The 18,115-nt window shown below is 43.4% G+C and overlaps 1 protein-coding gene across 1 annotated transcript; it reads right to left on the bottom strand.

Moving 5' to 3' along the window:
• Positions 1-1,004: 1,004 nt before the first annotated feature.
• LOC136448580 (dehydrogenase/reductase SDR family member 7-like) lies at positions 1,005-10,230 on the bottom strand. The gene is made up of 9 exons (XM_066448196.1): positions 10,149-10,230; positions 9,289-9,418; positions 8,629-8,778; positions 7,654-7,760; positions 6,624-6,728; positions 5,612-5,746; positions 4,817-4,936; positions 3,623-3,798; positions 1,005-1,852 (listed from the first exon to the last, which is right to left on the bottom strand). The coding sequence occupies exons 2-9, from the start codon at positions 9,404-9,406 to the stop codon at positions 1,810-1,812; spliced, it is 954 nt and encodes a 317-aa protein (XP_066304293.1). The 5' UTR covers positions 9,407-9,418; positions 10,149-10,230; the 3' UTR covers positions 1,005-1,809.
• Between the last annotated feature and the right edge of the window lie 7,885 nt (positions 10,231-18,115).

Below are 18,115 nucleotides of genomic sequence, written 5' to 3'. Positions count from 1 at the left end.
TAAAGCAATACACTGTTTTCTAGTTTGTGGTCATAGAAAAGTAGTAAGAAACGAAGTCCTCAGGAAACAATTGGATTGCGTTTGTAAATATGCTTCCCGCCACTGGTTATAGATGTACATGTAGTAGCAACAAATGTTCCTCTAGATTTGAACTTCTTTTCATTTAGATCACTATAAGTATACTCACTTTGTAGACCTATTGCCCCAAAAGAAATGGTGTATATGTGTAGCTGGTGTGTTATGGAATCCTTGGTTATATTGCACTCCATATTAAACAGATACGGTATATACATTGTACAATATAGGAGGGAATACATTGTGTGTATTGTTTTCCCTTTACATGTATTTCTTTAGCTGTCTCTACTCGTCTCACCCTTTAAGAGATTATAACAGCCTACCTGAAAAAAAGTTTAGCTTGATTTATCAAAATAGCAAACTTTTGTAGTTCTCTTTAAAAAAAAACATAATCAAAACTTCAAAGAAAACATTTATCATTCTGAAAATCCCTTTAATACTACACTGTGCCTGTAAACATGCACTACATGTAGATGTGGTCAGAATTAGCCTCCATAGTATGCTTCTTCATGCTTATAATACACTTTTTGCTGACGACTTCTATTTGTACTGTGTCATTTGTGCAGCCGGCCCGCTTTGAGATGTCGTTTTCGTGCAGGCTCCACGGGCCTGCTACACAAATGATCCAGTACAAATAGAAGTCGTCAGCAAAAAGTGTATTATAAGCATGAAGGGGTGTTGCAATGAAATAAGATGAAGCAATGGTTTCCTTTGCGCAATTGCCTCTATAGCTTTGTACAATTTGTATATATTAATATTAACTATTTGTGACATGTATTTTTGTAATCGTTTTAAAATGTAAGCGAGCCATCTGAAATGAAATTCAGGGTGATTTTGTTTATTCACCCTGCTTATGCATGTTTGCTTTTTTGTGATTACAATAAACATATCATTTGGATAAGCCAAAGAAAAGCCCATAGAGCCTGCTATGGAGGCTAAGTCAGAACGAGGTCGTTTTTATTCCAAGCATGTAGCTGACCTGTCTGCGGCCTTCCCTCAGTGGAACAGGCACCACCATGTACATCTTAACATTAACACAGGGCCCGTCTCATCTTTACAATGTGTCAGGCAATGAAATTAGAAGTTTATAACAGCAGTCAATTTAACGGTTTGTGTTGCCAGTCCTCCTAAATTTACCGTTTCTGCCATATTCATATTATCAAGGAGGTTTAATCAAATTTAATTTGATTTTAACCTCCTTGTTCATATCGAGTCAAGGGGTCACAGTTTCATTGGAGGATGTTAATATTCTGGATACTGAACAGGACTACTTTGTGAGAGGAGTAAAGGAGGCCATCTTATATACATTCTACATTTGATTCAGCTGAATACCTTAGTAAATAACAGATGCCGAAGCTTAAATGACAACATCAGATTAAATTTTATAACCCTTATATACACCATGAATAAAATAGGTAAGGAATGAAAAAAGTAATTACTAATGTAATGTAATGTTTGTTCACTTTACCATGTGCTGTAATTTGAAGTGATCAATCAACTAGTATTTGATATGTTTCCAAAGTCTTATAGTGACATGCCATGATTTTCCTGACTGGAAAATGTACAATTATTCAGTTGTTTGCAACTATTGTATGAAGGTTGAGCCAGGTTTTCGTGCTTGTGGATCAAACTTCTAAAACAAAGCCTCAAACGGTTTACATTACCAATGAGTGATGAAGAAGTATGGAACCAATTGTGATCAAAATGAGATATGTTGCAAACAATGGATAGTTTTCACTGTTTTTTCTTCTTGCTTGCGGCCATAGTCTTCATAATCCTGGAAGGGAAAAGGCATTCAATTAATCATTTATAGTAAGTTGCTATCGTAGGTAATGTCATGTTAGTACAATTATCATATTCTATGTCCTGTTACTTACTTTTCGACAAGTAGAATGAACAGTGAACCACGGCTTAACGTCCTGTCCTAAAGCCGGCGTCACAATTCATGCGAGCATCGGCCGATTTTGAAGATCGCCGGAAGATCGCCGAATTTCAAATTCGCCCGAGCGTCGACCGTATTTTTCGCTGAAAACCTGCCCCGTCACAAATTGAACGGAGCTCGGGCGGCGTCCGTCGAACACTCATAATCATAAATCCCACATAAGACGGTACCATCTCTTGGACACGGACGAAGTCAGAATCAACTGACCTGGTAACAAGCTCAAATTTAGACCAACCTTACTTTCTGAGTTGTGACAAATCTGTAGGACATGAGTGAAGTGGGTTGGCACACTGAAAATAATAACCTAAACAGGAATTTTGTCATAAACCAATCCGAATACTAGCGCAGGAGCCACAAAGCCAACAGATCAGTCGTTTAACCCTGATCCAAAAATTTTCACCAAACGAAAATCGACCGAAGCTCGGGCGAACGCCGTCCGAGCTTCGGCCGACCGTTGATAAGCTTATCGACGCTCTGCCGACGCCTGGGCGTGCCTCGGCAGACAAACATCAATCTATAATGACTTAGTGGACTTTCAACTAGTCATTTTGTGGAGGAAAAACTCAAGTCAAGTCAAGCCTCAAAAGTCAAGCATCAGCTCATTAATATATGAATTGAAACATCCAAACCAATACCAAAAAAAACACAGGAAGTATTGTCTTTGGTGTCCACATTTTATTTATGATAATTTTTTTTCAATGAAAATTTAACTTTGCAGGACTTGTCTTTCATTAAAAATGTGTTTGGCAGCATTCTTTGACAAGTTGATATCAGTATTAGTTAATATTACAGTACTATTTATCATCTTATGTTATAAACCAAACTGTCGTTACCTTTTATCTATAAACAAGAAGGAGTTTGGCCGGAGCCCGTCCAAGCTCCCATCGACACCAGTACAACGCTCGCCCGAAGCACGCCTTACTTTTCATGAGTCGGCCGGAACACTGACGACGGTCGTCCAATTATTGTACAAAGCCCGTGCGAGGCTCGCACGAGGTCGAAGAGTTCGGGCGACCTCCGACCGACCAAAAATCGGGTCTAAAATTCTCGGATGCCCGCCCGAATATCGGCCGAGCGCTGGGCGTTGCTCGGACGAGCTACGGGCAAACTGTTGACCAGCTGTGCGAGTTCAAAAATCGTCTCCGAGGCCTCGCTGAATTTAAGCACAGCTTCCAGTGCCCCGCGAACGTCGGCCGAGCGCCGAAAATTCGCCCGAAGCCCGTGGAATCGACAGGACGTCGGTCGTACTTCGCCCGAAAATCGCCATTTGGAGCTCACCGACAAGTCGGCCGAGCTAAATTCTTGATTTGTGACGGGGGCTTTAGGACTGCAACTCTTTCAAGTAGCATGAATGTAAGGTGAGCGACACAGCCAGGAGGGACACACTTTTAGCATAAAGGATTAAAGGGACACAAGTACTAAGAGACCACCAAAACGTGGTCACATTGGCCACTTGTACAGGTTTGACTGTACCATAACCTATTGTTTGAGACCGATATGATTCTAAACCAGGTTGAATAAAGACCTACCAGTTTCCGATGAATGGAACGTAAGTGAAGAGGTAAGCGTTAATCAGGTATGGGTTCGTGCTGAATAAAGACCTACCAGTTTCCGATGAATGGAACGTAAGTGAAGAGGTAAGCGTTAATCAGGTATGGGTTCCTGGATATCCAGATCTCCTCGAGCCGGTTTGCCATCCCAACCATGAACAGCCTGGCACAGCGCGGTGCGGAAACGTCGTTGGCATGAGTGGGGTCCAACTTCCCGTCCTGGTTGTACGACTGTCAATCAATCAATCAACTAATCAATCAATCAATCCATCAAAATGGTTTATTGATAAAAAAGCTCTGCAGCCAAAGGCTGAATTGTGCCTTTTGTACATAAGGTATGTAACACATAGTTTTCACATAGGACATAACACAAATCATTTGAAAGTATTCACAGTGGTATTAAAACAATGCATCTGCTTATTGGATGAACGAAGGACAGAAGTGAAATACTGTAACACAGTATTCGGGGCCACATTATTGGGAGTAACACATTGTCTTAGTTTTGCTAATAATTAACGTTACGTGAACTTAACGTTACACACAACAAAAGGAGTTTGCTACTCTGGGGAGCTTTTGAGACGGACTCAGTCAGATCTAGTCTTGGAGACTTATCACGTGACTTGATGTTGATCGTCACATGATAAGAGACAGTCATATACAGGCTTGAGATAGTGACGCCCCCTGTCCCTGTTTAAAGTACTGCCTTGTCTGTAGACTTGGATCGCCTCCCGAACACCCCTTGAAAACCAGTCGGAGTCCTGATCCAGCACTTTACACTGTCCCAGTCTATCTTTTGTGTAATGTCATGCCTGGGCCTGATACGGGTGTTCCGGACCGTGTGATAACTATCTGGATCACATAGGGTTCTGGAGTGTTATCACACAGGCTTCCATAGAATATGTCGAATGCATTTCAAGTGCGCCGGTTGCGCTGCCATCGGAAATTCGAATACTGGATTCAGACGTTAGAATCAATGTTGTTACAGTTTCTTGTTCGAGGACACAAAACTCCCACACCTTCTGGCGCATTCCGCATTGAAATGTGTGTTTTCTCGGGTGGATGTGACTAAGGTATGACATAAATAAAATACAACACGTTGTTTTCCGCATCACCCTCGGTCCCAGCCCTCCCGCCGGTCGGATCGCACGGCGGCCTATGGCCGTCAGGCAATCCGACCCGTGGTCGAGCTGGTACCTTGGGTGATACGAAATACCCTGTGTTGTATTCTATATATACATGACTTTAATACCTTATCTGGCTGTCCCACCATGGCATTCTGGACAACATTGGATTCCACTGGACCCGGGCAAACTAACAGGACATCGATGTTGTAGGCGTGGAGCTCAGCCCGAAGTGTTCCATAAAATCCCTATGCCAAAAAAAAGCATGACTGAACATCTGCAAGGTAACAGTCACTCAAGCAACTGGATAGATGTAAGAAAATGGTCAGACATTTCGGGTGGCATCCACTACCTTTTGTCAATGACTTTTTTGAATGAGTTGTCCAGATCTTTGATTTAACAGGCTTTTAACCAATGAATGAACATTCTATATCAAACAGGACTGGGTAAATTGGACACTGGTGACAGAAGACTTAATTCTTTATTTTCAATATTACTGCTTTTTCAGACTTTAGATTTAATAGCTCTGATAGGTTAATGAAATACACATCATGAAAGATTGAACTTACCCGTAGAGAGAATTTGCTGCCAGGCATATTAAACCATGCCTGCACTTATCTAGCCAGCCCGTAACCATTAGGCCCGGCAATGGTTACGGGCTGGCTGCACAAATGACCCAGTACAAAAAGAAGTCATCAGTAAAAGCCCCCCACCCTCCAAAAAAAAAGGCCCAGAGAGCCTGCTATGGAGGCTAGAAATACCCGTAGAGCGAACTTGCTACCTGTACCTGTAAACATGCCTGCTATGGAGGCTAGAGCTTACGAGCTTGCCACCTGTAAACATGCCTGCTATGGAGGCTAGAGCTTACCCGTAGAGCGAACTTGCTACCTGTAAACATGCCTGCTATCGAGGCTAGAGCTTACCCGTAGAGCGAACTTGCTGCCGCAGTAGGCTGACGTTCCTGGTGAGACGAAGATGCCTGAGGTGCTGCCGGTCACCACGATCTGCCCCTCCCCGCGCTCCATCATGTGAGGCAGGACGGCGTTCGTCAGCGACACCTGTGGGGGAACGCCAAGGAATAAGATGAAGGTCTACTGAAACTGGGGGTGTCCCTGTGGTGTAGTGGAATAAAGGGAAAGAAAGTGATCTCGAACCAGTTTAGCTCAAATGAACTCAATGAACCTTGAGATGAGCTACTCTTCCACTGGTTGTGACAGAGAAGACAGACACTATGTACAGTATTTACAGGTTCATTGTACCGGGGAAATTCCCCTAGCTCTTTTCAACAAGCACAATGAACAGTGGACCACGGCTTAACGTCCCGTCCTAAGGACTGCGATCTTTAACGGTAGCGTGCATGTCGGGTGAGCGACAGACGGGATCGAACCCGGGGCTTCTAGTGCCAGAGGCAAGATCGCTAACCACTGGACTACGCGCGCTACCTAGATGAAGAATAAGATGAACATCTACTGAAACCAGCGCAGGGGCACACCCAGGGGAGTCACCATCTCAAATTTCAAACAATTAACGCCAGAACATCCACATACAAATATTCATATTTCCCCCATACCATTCCCCAGTGGAATTCCCTGCCTGGCATGGTTGTGGCGGCTCCCATTTTTGAGTCTTACTGTGCCAGGCTGGAGGACTGCCCGCCTTAGCCTGGGACCCCCCCCCCTTCTTTGCCCCTCGTGGGGTCATTTGGGGGTATTTGAAGTTGAAGATCCCATCTTTGCTTTACAACAGCCATTCTCTCTTCATTTCAGTACCATGGGCAGGCCACACCTCAAGCACGTTAAAGAACCCAACACACTTATCGAAAAGAGTAGGGGACTGTCCAGATATGCAGTTCTGTACTGTACTGTTCAGTACAAAACTGGTGTGTTACGCCATGAGCAGGTTTACTGGGTATGCAATACAAACAAACAAACAAACCTGTCCAAGAACATTCAGCTCGAGGAGAAACCTGTTGCCTTCCAAACTTGTCTCCGAGAACAGTGACCGCTGGCTACGGCCGCTGTTGTTAACGAGGACATCAACCTGGTTAGAAACAAACATTAGAAACATTTTAAGGCAGCCTGCATCATCATCTTTATCCTGTAGATCAGGGCTTTCTCCAACTTGTAAAGTTTTTTTGGTCCCACTCATTGTTTGGGAGCCCAATTGTTGTTGATTTGCCTTGTTGAATCTGTCATTTCAAGATTATAAAACTTAATTTTCATCAATTTCATGATATGAAAATTTTTTGGACAGACCCGAAAATGTTTTTTTCCATCCAAACAAGGAATTCCCTGTGACAGAGGGACCAGTCTTGGAGACTGTTAGCTGCTTAGCCCTGCTGTAGAGCATACTCAGTGGTTTTAATGTAATTGATAGCCGGATCACTCATGAAATGCACCATGTGCTATGTTCCAGCGTAACTGGTACTGGAAATGAGCAAATTTAGTGTGGTTCGTTGCCGCTGTCCTCCTGAATTTAGCATTAAGTGTTGTCTGGCAGGCTCCATCTAAAAAGATGAACGCAACCCCTAGCAACCGTACCTGAGCTACTACTGTAATTCTTGTTTCTTACACTGACAGTAACTTTATGTTCACGGTTTTCACTTCTGTACCGTGAACTTATCATCACCGTGAAAAATCATTCGTCTTTCACTTTTCAACGTTTAGTATAAATTCTTATACCTACTGCTCCTCATCCTGCCCCTCAACATCACCACCTTTTTTGTGCATTTGCCTCCACCGTGAAGTTAGAGTTCAGTGAAAAAGTCCATTTTCCTCACTATGAAATTTGCTACCATGAAGATTTTTTTTGTTCGGAATAGCCTAGCTCTCCTGTTATTCCCATTTTGAAAAAAAAATATCGCCCTGTCCTGAAAAAATCAGAGATACAACAAATAAAATTGGTGTAGACTAAAGTGAATTGTACTACGTAAAATGAGGTAATGTTTTTGAGAAACATAGCTTACTTTGCTGAAGTGAGCAAGCACCTGCTCAACACATTCAGCATGGGTGTTGTAGGCTACAGAGTCCAAAGGCACAACCAGCACATCCTTGTCAGCAACTTTCCCTGTTTCTGTAGGACAACATACAAGATGAAGAGTTAGTACATTGTAACAACTGAATGCACATGATCCATTTAGCCTGAGTACCAGTCTCTCTAAGCTTTCAAGAGGTTTCAAAGCTCTCCCTGTAGCTCAACTGGTAGCAGCCTCACGGTTGAGCTCCCGGTTCCAATTAGTTGGTAACCGGGAGCCCCCGGTTTAATTCTTGGTCAGGACATTTCGGTTGGGGCTGCACCCGTCTTTCAGAAGGGACATAAAATGGAGGTCCTGTGTTCAAAAAGGTGCCTCGAGCATGTTAAAGAGGAGGTACTACAAGCATCATTGTACAGCATATTATTACCAAGTGCAATTAACTTGACTAAGACTTGCAAAATCTGTTTGTACTAAAACAATTAGGAGTTGCAAGGATAAACTAAACGTTTCCATCTGACGAACATCTTAGCATCTTTTCCTTTGATGCAGGAAAAATAAATCAATCTGACAGCATGAATCTATTACAGAATCTTTTTGTATTAAAACAATTATGAATCGCAAAGATAAACCTTAGGTTTCTTGTCTTACCGGGGTGTCCTTGTGGTGTAGTGGCCTGCGCTTCTGTCTCTCACCACATCTGGTTCAAATTACTTGGACCAGAAGGACTGGGGTTCAAGCCCCAGGTAGGACACCTCTGGACAAGAGGCGCATTGAGTCATACCAAAGACTTCATAAAAATGGTACATACTTCTGAAACAGTATGGGAGTTAAACACACTTCACTCCCAGTGGACTAACCCCCTGCTACAGTGATTGCATCACAGTGTGGCCCAGGGCTATGAAACGGAGATGGGCACCGCCCTATACATCAATATTGGTGTGGGAGGATTTTAACTTCTTGTCTTACCAACACATCTTTGTTTGACCCTCTCCAGCTCTTCCTTCCTCCTGGCAGAGAGCACCAGTTTTGCCCCCACCCTGCTCAGCTCCACGGCCAGGGCCTCTCCTATCCCACTGGACGCTCCTGTGATCCACACCACCTTACCGGCCAACTGGGCTGGAGTGAATAATAATAATGGTTTTTATTGGTCAGAAATTACCCGCAATGGCAGCCTTTCTAGCGCTGAATTGATGCAGGGTTTACAGGTTTCAGATAATACACAAAATACTAGTATACATATTTTATCCACACTTGCACTTTGTGGAACTGTCGCAAGGGTCTGGGCGGCTGCCATTTCGCGCCACCAGGTGACCTCAATACAACCTTCCCCAACCGAAGTCAGGTACCCATTGGCCATTTACACCTGGGTGGAGTGAGGAAAGTCGTGTTAAGTCCCCCAGTATAATGCACTCCTGTGTATCTAAACTGTGCATACCTGGGAATGCTGCACTAGAGACCTCTCAAACCCACTGTTCTTCAAAGTGGCGGACTTATGTAACCTGGCGGATTAATGTTATATACATGTAGTATGCTGTTGCCACTTTGCTTTTTCAGTATTTCACCACAAAGTTCTCAAATATTGACAGGCGAAACATTTCACACTTCTTTGGCATATAAGTTTCTTACCTGGACTTTCTCCAAACTTCTCATACCACAGTAGCGAGAGATCTCCGTCCGCCCTCCACAGTCGGAACACTTGAACCAACAGGAACAACAGAACTCCGTACACGATAAAGTCCAGCATGGTGGGTGTACTCTTGGGGAGTAAACACAAAAGACACTCCGATTACTCAATCACTAATAACTTGATTTTTTTTAGACAACAAAAGTTTATGGCTAAGGATCATGCTTATGACGTTCTTTATTGCTCATGAGAACAGGCTTTGGCATAATTCACCGCGACATGTGGACATGACCCAAACTGGACGTAAACTGGTCCTGCACGTGAATAGGTCATAATACGTTTGTCTATCGGAGCTGAATAAATTGACCAAAATGGAGGATTGTGCTGACTGGTTGAATAACTCTTGTGGCGAGCCATTTACTCAATTTGGACCAAATATGAAGTAATCCTCGGAAGGCATCTCGGTTGGGGCTGCACCCGTCTTTAGGAAGGGACGTACATGCGGTTCCTGTGTCTGAGGAGGTGCCTCGAAGGGCTAGCAACCCTTCCCTGTAAAAATATACCCTGCTACTAAAACAGCAGGGAAACTGGCTGCCCCATGTGCCACTCAGGGCACCACAAGGTGAACAACAACACTGCATACAGTGATTACATATCTTACGAAAACGTTTGAGGCTATGCAACAATAGTTACCTTTATCTACGAACCTTAAGACGTCCTTGGACTTAACAAGCTCATTTGCCTAGTGATACCGCCTATCAATGATAAAATATATTTTACAAAAGAGCTACCGTACAAGCAAGGACATGATATAGAAAATGTCCACATTATACGCAATGGCCTTGCTAAAACTAAGCCTTACCGATTTTTGGCCGTTTGGTTGATTTCGTAGACGCCTCAAGTCAGACAGCCGACAGACTTCTTTGTGCAGGTCCCTTGTCCAGGTGTTTAGACTCTACCACTTGTCAGTGTGGGGGTGGTAACTTCCAATTTCATGGAGACGACGGCTGCCTCCTGTAAAATTGTACTGATCGGTGCTTAAGATTTATCTCGTGAAATAGAATGAAACGAAGGTTGCTTGTTGCGTTTGCAGCTTTTTTCCGTTTTGCATTTCTTACATGTCAAATATCCTGGCACTCGACTGAATGGCATGCCCATGTAGTAGCGCTCCTGACGGATAGTTTTGGTATTGCATGACCGAAAAACCGGTTGGTATACTTAGTCCGTCAACATGTTAATAGGTTTTATCTATATGAGAATAAGTAATGTTAGAATTAGAATGGCGACACGACAATTTCCAATCTGATTATGCATGCACAAAGGCAAGTTTTGCTCCGACTGTACATTGTGTCCAACCGTACGAATACGCGTTTGAGGAAAGTTTGGCACAGAAATATGCGACCTAATTTGCAACCTGACGCAAACATGCCCTGCTAGATATGTTTGAGAATAGGTCTTTTGTATTACTGTGATGATAGTTAATCTTTTCAGAGGAATTTGCTTTAACTCTAATATCAAGTTACAAAAATCTCTGGTTGCTTTTCTCATTGTTGCCTTTTTTATTTTTCGTTTCACAGTTTATTTTTGCGTCACATACAGATTGTATTTATAGACAAAATTCATGTCTTACATACCAACACAATTAAGTGGCGTTTCGCATACCACTAATTCCATACGACCAAATTTGATTTCGTTTAGGATTCGCTTATAACATCTTGAACGCTGACCACTGGATGGGGGAGTAAAGGAGGGTGTCCGACGGACAGGTGTTTCGGTCGGGCTCTCGGAATCAATACGCGCATGCGCGTTCGAAGAACTCGGCAGGTTGCGATTTTCTGTACGCCGGTAACGCTGCGACATAAATTTTGAATGTTTGATATCAACGAATTTCATAGATAAGAGAACAAATATTTTTATGCTTTGTGTGTTTTGTTGTCTTTTTAGCCATACATTTACTTACGTTTTTCAAGATATTTCAATTACACATATCCAATTTAGGTCGCTGCGAGGTCGCAGCGAAATCGCCGTCTAGTGGAATTGGGACCTAACGAACTCCCTTTCCGATATTCAGTGCCTTTCGACGATATCTATAATAGAAGTCTCTGTAATGGGTTCATAAAACGCATCAATTTGTCAGTGTCAATTTCACGGTGGCCTCTCCCGATACACACGAATCATAGCGCGAGGGAAGACTCCAGGCGATTTGCGCAGAGCCAGAGTTATTCCAGGCGGCGTATGATCACCACAATTACGGGGTTTTCTCTCTTCAGTCTTTGGCGCTCGTAAATAATTGAATCCGACATATGATAGCCACCAGAGGCAGTCGCCGTGAATGGGTGTACGTGAGGTGGTGAAGTGCGCGTGTAGATCTTGGAGAAGAGCGATGGGATGCTGGTAGAGCATTGGGACATTCCCCCATCTCGTGCATGCCGGAGACAGCTATTATGTTGCAACGGTACCACTCGCAGTGCGTTGCTACTACCGGCTGGCAGACGTACCGAGCTTGAATCGTTAAAACTCGGCAGGGCTCCAGTGTTTCCCTTGTGTTTAGGACTTGCCGGCCGCCTTTTTCCCCCACCAGTGAATGCACTCGGCGTGTTCCCAGGGTCTCTACTGTCAGGCGACACAGAGAAACGCCGTCGGAACCAGCGCGCCTGAAAGGGGGGAAGCCAGCCAGGGTCGACCGGATTTCTACACCCTACTCAGCGTGTCGGCTCCTTGTGGGGCGCCGAGCGGGCCGTGTGCGCCGGACTGCCGCTGACCTAGAATTGAGAGTACGCAGGAAGCTGGATGGGTCACATCGACACCGAGAAAGGGAAGAGCGGAAATTGAGAAGGGACCAAGAAGCCTTCTGACCCAAGACAGAGCGGACCGGAGACACCTGTGCGGTACTGACACAGGTAAGAAACGTACTTTCACTTTCAAACTACATGTACACCTAGCGCGCATTGCTTGGCGTAATCATTAGCATTCGTTACTGTCGTTCCTTCCATAAATAAATCCTTTATCCAAGGGTTATTCTTAACTATTGTAGAAAATGCTTATACCATACGGTAGTTTGTAATCTAGCATTGTTAGAAATTGCGGTAACACCTTACATTACTTGAACATCTTCGTCTGACCGAGATTCATTCACAGGTACATAAACTTGCATATCTACTAGAAAGAAATTTGAAGATCGATATCACAGGGTTTTTTTTATCATCATAAACTGTCCGTGCTGCTTGAGGGTTTTTTCGGTTCTCCACACCAATACCGTTATGTAATCATGGAATACCGATACTAGGAGTGTGTTAACCAACGCTGCCTCCCGTACGTGTAAGAAATACCTAAGTGTTTCTGTGCCAACGTAAGGTCGACACCACCTAATGACTAGCAACTTCTGCCACGGAATGCGTGGAAACGTTCTGTTCACGATGGTTCACGCCGTTCCCTGGTATTCTATCATGTCTTCAGTTATTATTGCTTTCGAAGGGAACGTGAGATTTTAAGCAAACCGACACAAATACTAGCCTGAGTACCAACCCTATTAAGGTGGTAACGATAATGATAACAAGCTAAACCAATTCAATATTGCAACATCGGCAGAGATTTTAATCATTTTTTTTACGAAAAACGACTACGTTGAAGAATAGCTTCTAGAACATTCTTAGCGGTAGGCTGGGGAAATATGTGCAGTGGTATCTTGGCAGCTCTCGACTGAGGCATGCACGATATATACATTAGCCAAATTACACTAAATGTCCGGTAACCCAGGGTTCGTCTCTTTACATCGGCCGTTAAGGGCCCGTGCGTCCTTTTATTCTCGTGTGGCGTTTGTTTTATGTGAATTGTAGTGCGAATTCATTGCATATAGGTCAGGTCAGGGGCACGGTCTAGAACTGAGGTAGTATTCGTCGTTCCCCCTAATTCATTCTAAAAAAAGGAATTATTGAATAAAGACTTTGTACATTTTTGCCCAACTGAGCTAAGTACGGGTCACAACAACGACATGTCTAGAAACATGTCTAGTTTATAGGTTTGGATGATTTTCTATTCTATGTAACGTTGATTGTTAAATTGTATGGGTTTAGCCATAGTCGGTTTATCAAAACGAACGAGAAAAATACATTTTTCAGTGCTACCCATATATCTAAAGTGGGGTAATTTACTTTCCATTTAACTAAATAGGATATTTCTATCATTTACATACATGGTATAATCTACGATAAAGTGCACTATATCTTCCACCGCGTTTGAGGTACAAAATGGACAGATTCTTTGCTTTAGAGGAGTCCGGTTATGCCTTACTGATTATTCTACATTATATGTTTTGCCATCATCCATGACCCCGTTTTTTAGGCTCAATTCTTCCCTTGAATTTTCTACGCTAGACTGATGACCATGGACATAACGAGTCTCCAGTGGGGTTTCCAATAATCAGTGGTCTTAAGTGAAGTAGTTTGATAAATGAAGAACATTATTGCACGACAATTGTACATGGTACAAGGTATGGCAAGAATTCGTTACCGTAACACAAAGTGGAAGTATAGAATAAGACTTAACATCATAATTACTGATACAATACAATAAGGGCTAGCATGCGTTTTCGATATTGTGTTATAATAATTGATTTAATCATTAGTTTCAGTATTTTTTCTAATGTGAAAGCTGTCGTTTAGATATTTACCTATGTTCGCATTGTGGGGATTGTTGCATTTAAATATGTACTCAAAACGGTCTGTAGTATCGAGACTCTTAAAACTTGTACTTGTTTGAAGAAGTGTGAATAGCTCATGACGTAATATGTTCTTTATTTTACAAATTATTCTTAACAGTTGAACGTAAGTTTATTTATCGATTCCTATTGCACTGGTAGCATTGCGTCCCGTTAAATTGATTTGATAGACTATATTTTTAACATCATTTCGCGCTTAAAAAGTGACAAAGAATAAACTAAATATTGGCTATTGCATGTCACGCAATATCATACTGTTGACATGTCTAAAGAAGAACGATTTCATACTGTACTGTACTGTATTGTATTGTATTACATAAAACAGGTGACATATGCTCTATTTGTAATCTTGCAAACTGTGCAACTCGTGTAGAATTGTTCGTAAAATTTAGTCTGCTTTTGTGCCAACAGTAATAGCAGTTATATATATATAAGTACCGGTAACAATGTTGTTTACCTTTGTCGTTGATAGTAGCCTCAGCTGATCCTATCCTTATTTGAAAGCTCAGGGCTTAAACGCAATGATAAATGCACCGTTCACGCCCAAACAGAACACCTTATGTAAAGCAATGCGAGTTTTAATTGTTTGGAGGCTAGGTTCGTCCCTGAAGTCCCGGGAAGATGAATTTGCCATTATCAGCGACAACTGTGCTCTGGGCCCCGCCGTGTCAGCGATTCTGTATATCGACGTATTGGCTCCAATTCTCTCTGGTAGGAAATAGTCAATACAAGAAGATACAATGGGTTCTCATCTGTGATGATCCAATTTAGCCTTGGCTGTGTGGATTTAATCTATCAATTTTTCACCTTGGTTGTAGTAGTTGTCCATGTTTTTTTATTTGGGGAAGGGGGGGGGGGCGTCTATGTGTGTATGTGTATGTGTGTTTGTGTCCGGTATTCGAATTTTCGACAACGAAGCGGGTTCGAATCATTCGATGGAAGCCCGTGTGATAAAAGTATAAGCCCGTGTGATAACCCAAGTTTTCACCCGGTCCGGAACACCCTTATCGAACGTTTTCGCGGCCCAATTGCAAGTCTAACATAACGCTGGTTACCAGCCGTTGCCATGGAGACCAACCTCCCGGCGGTACCATAGGTACAAACATACTCTTTAACGAAGTTTGACCTTGGGGAAGGGTGATACATGGCCGCTTTCTACCGAACAGGCAGCGAACGCACTGGCCGGAAAATTGTCCGCAAAAGAGCGGATTCAATTTGACGGCCTCTTTAAGGGTATACTCCACATCGTATGTGGTGGTGATGAGAAAGTGGGGAGGGGGTCATCGCGGGTTGTCTCTCTTTCAGTTTATTACTTCATATCAGGATTTTAGCTGCTTTTGGCCAACAAGTCATGTCTGTAAGAAAAACAAACAAACAAACAAAAAGACAAAAAAACAAATTGTATTTAATGATATCAACCTCAGACAGATCCTATATACGCTTTGTGCAATAAACATAACGGCTACATATTCTCGAAAGTCAGATTAATTAGCAAAGCAGTATACCAGTTAATAGAAAATGCCCTCACCACGCACACACACACACACACATACACACACACACACACACACACATACTAACAAACAAGCACACACACACACACACACACACACACACATTCACCTCCAAACCATTGGGTACAGCTCTTGATATAACCTGCGGTGTAATGGCTAAGCAATGAATTATATATCCCGCTACCCCTGACACGGGGCGACCTCAGCAGTCTCGGTAACATCCAGGGATCTCAGACGTGAAATTCGATCTTGGCGCGAACCATACAAACATACGATTAGGCCGGTATTCTTCAATGAATTACAGTAGTGCTGCTTTAAATCATAACTTATGTCAGACATATCATCTTTTTTCTTCCTAGGATTTCATTGAGCAATTTATTCGAGACAGCCAAATTAGACATTTATATGTTGTAAGGGGAACAAATCTGTCAACATAAAATTGAATTAAGTTGAGGTTACTGTGATTTTTTATAGGGATATTGTTTTACTTATTCACATTAGTTTGCTTCGTTGGGTTCAATGATAGTGTAAGTAAGTGACAGCTGTTCGTTAAATTGCCTTCTACATGGGATTCCGGAATAACGGATGAAATATTCAGGACTGCTCTCAGACTAGGAGGGGGATATGAAACAATTGTGTTGCTAGAAGGCCTTTCTTTCCTTTTTTGTGTGTAATTCGTGTTTAAAGTCGAAATTTAAAAAGAAAGTACCCCACGCGGCCTTTGGTTACAAAATCGCGAGCACGTAAAAAATCTGTTCGGTTTCTCTGTACAAAGGCGGCTGTGTAACCAGGACGAGGGGAAAATTAATAGACTCAAGCCGACATTGTTGAAGCGAAGAAAGGGAGAAGAAAAGAACAACTATACGCTTCTAGGCCGTGAAGATTCGGTGTATTGTCCGCGCCCCTCCTACTTGATACCAGACCGTTGCTGGGGTGCACGCCGCAGTGAACAAGCCGTCTACCCCGCGGTGGATGCTCAAGGAAAATACAGAGCGAGAAAAATTAGAGGGAAAACTACTCGTGTTTCAAGGCGAGCCGCTGTCGGTTAAAATTATTCAACCCTGTCGTTCATACATCCTTTGATCTGACCGACAACGGTGTTGCCACGCGGGCCAGTAAAAAAAGCGGGACACAGAGGAGCGTTTGGCTCCGTTTAATCGAATAGTTTCAATGCTTTTAGCTCCACTGGTTACCTAGAGGGAGGGGTCACGTAAAGGGGACAGGGCTGATTTCTATTCCAACCGCGTTGTCTGAGTTTGGAGCCTGGGTACGAGGTGTGAAAACTGCCCCGGCTCTGACCCGAGTAATCCTGGGAAAGAGTTCACCGCCACGATCTTCGGCTGATAACGGACATGAACGGTTCACCGGACTCAGACGGGATGGCGATCTGTCATGAGACGTGTTGCTGCTCGCCTTGTGGTGCCTAGTGGCACATGGGTCAGCAACTTTCCTTGCTGTTTCAGTAGCAGGGCAAACGTTTTCAGGTCGGTTGGTTGGTTGGTTTGTGGTTGGTTGGTTGGTTGGTCGGTGTGGTTTATTGGTTGGTTTGTTGGTTTGTTGTTGCTGTTGTTTGGTTTGTGGTTGGCTGGTTTGTGGTTGGTTGGTTGGTTGGTTGGTCGGTTGGTGGGTGGTTGGGTGGGTGGTTGGGCATTTGGATGGGTTGTTGTTTGGTTGGTTGGTGGTTGGTTGGTTGGTTGGTTGGTTGGTTCGTGGTTCGTGGTTTGTTGGTTGGTTTGTGGTTGATTGGTTGGTTGGTTGGTTGGTGGTTGGTTGGTTGGTTGGTTTGTTGGTTGGTTGGTTCGTCGTTTGTAGGTTTGTAGGTTTGTTGGTTTGTTGGTTGCTCGGTTGGTTGTTTGGTTGGTTGGTTTGTGGTTATTTGGTTGGATTATCTGCTATCTAAACACGCGGCCCTAAATACACACAGATACATAAATCCATTTCTCCCATCGCCCTCGATACGTAAGTACGTGTGAGTGTAATTCAGTCCTGTGCAGACGGGTGGGTATATTGAATATCTGTGTGGTGCAATTACTCGGTAGCGTCCATACATCAACACCCCGTGACAAACGCGCCCCGGCACTTCATCTGCGAGGTGTAGCTTGCTTCCGGTTAACATGCGGGGCACCCTGGCATACAGTCACATACTGCTTTCTCTGCTTAGCACTCAGCATTTGGGAAAAAGTATGACTGTTAAACACACATCACTACCAGTGGACTAGCCCCCTGCTGTAGTGACTTGCACAAAGTTGTGTGGCCCAAGGGCTGTGGAACCGGAGATGGGCGCCGCCTTATGCACCTTCGGTGCGGGAAGGACTTTAACTTTCCGCAACGTACACATATCACGCCTCTAATGTGGTGCTATGAGAGCTGCAGCGACAGAACTACCCGACTTTAGCACTGACAGTTAAGTTATATTCATCAGAACGTGTCAAGCTAGTGTAACGGATGAAAATAAACCTGCAGCGCTGATAATGATTGATTTTTGTTGTGAAAATACTAGCGTCGTGATACAAGCATTATGCTCATGGCGTGCTTTGAATATGGATGAAATTAAAACGAATACTGCTCAAATAGCAGATATCTAGGCATGCCTACCGT

This window comes from Branchiostoma lanceolatum, chromosome 14 (assembly GCF_035083965.1).
Source record: "Branchiostoma lanceolatum isolate klBraLanc5 chromosome 14, klBraLanc5.hap2, whole genome shotgun sequence".
Lineage (NCBI taxonomy): Eukaryota > Metazoa > Chordata > Leptocardii > Amphioxiformes > Branchiostomatidae > Branchiostoma > Branchiostoma lanceolatum.
The sequence above is the reverse complement of the archived record's forward strand: the minus strand, read 5'-3'. Positions and strand labels throughout refer to the sequence as shown.

What these genes read in the sequence shown, in the direction of transcription:
- LOC136448580 (XM_066448196.1), bottom strand. Translation starts at nt 9,406, where the DNA reads ATGCTGGACTTTATCGTGTACGGAGTTCTGTTGTTCCTGTTGGTTCAA. An exon ending in GAAGTTTGGAGAAAGTCCAG is followed by an intron (nt 8,779 to 9,288) that starts GTAAGAAACTTA and finishes TATTCACTCCAG; the next exon opens with CCCAGTTGGCCGGTAAGGTG. An exon ending in GTTCCATTCATCGGAAACTG is followed by an intron (nt 1,853 to 3,622) that starts GTAGGTCTTTAT and finishes TTTCCCTTCCAG; the next exon opens with GATTATGAAGACTATGGCCG.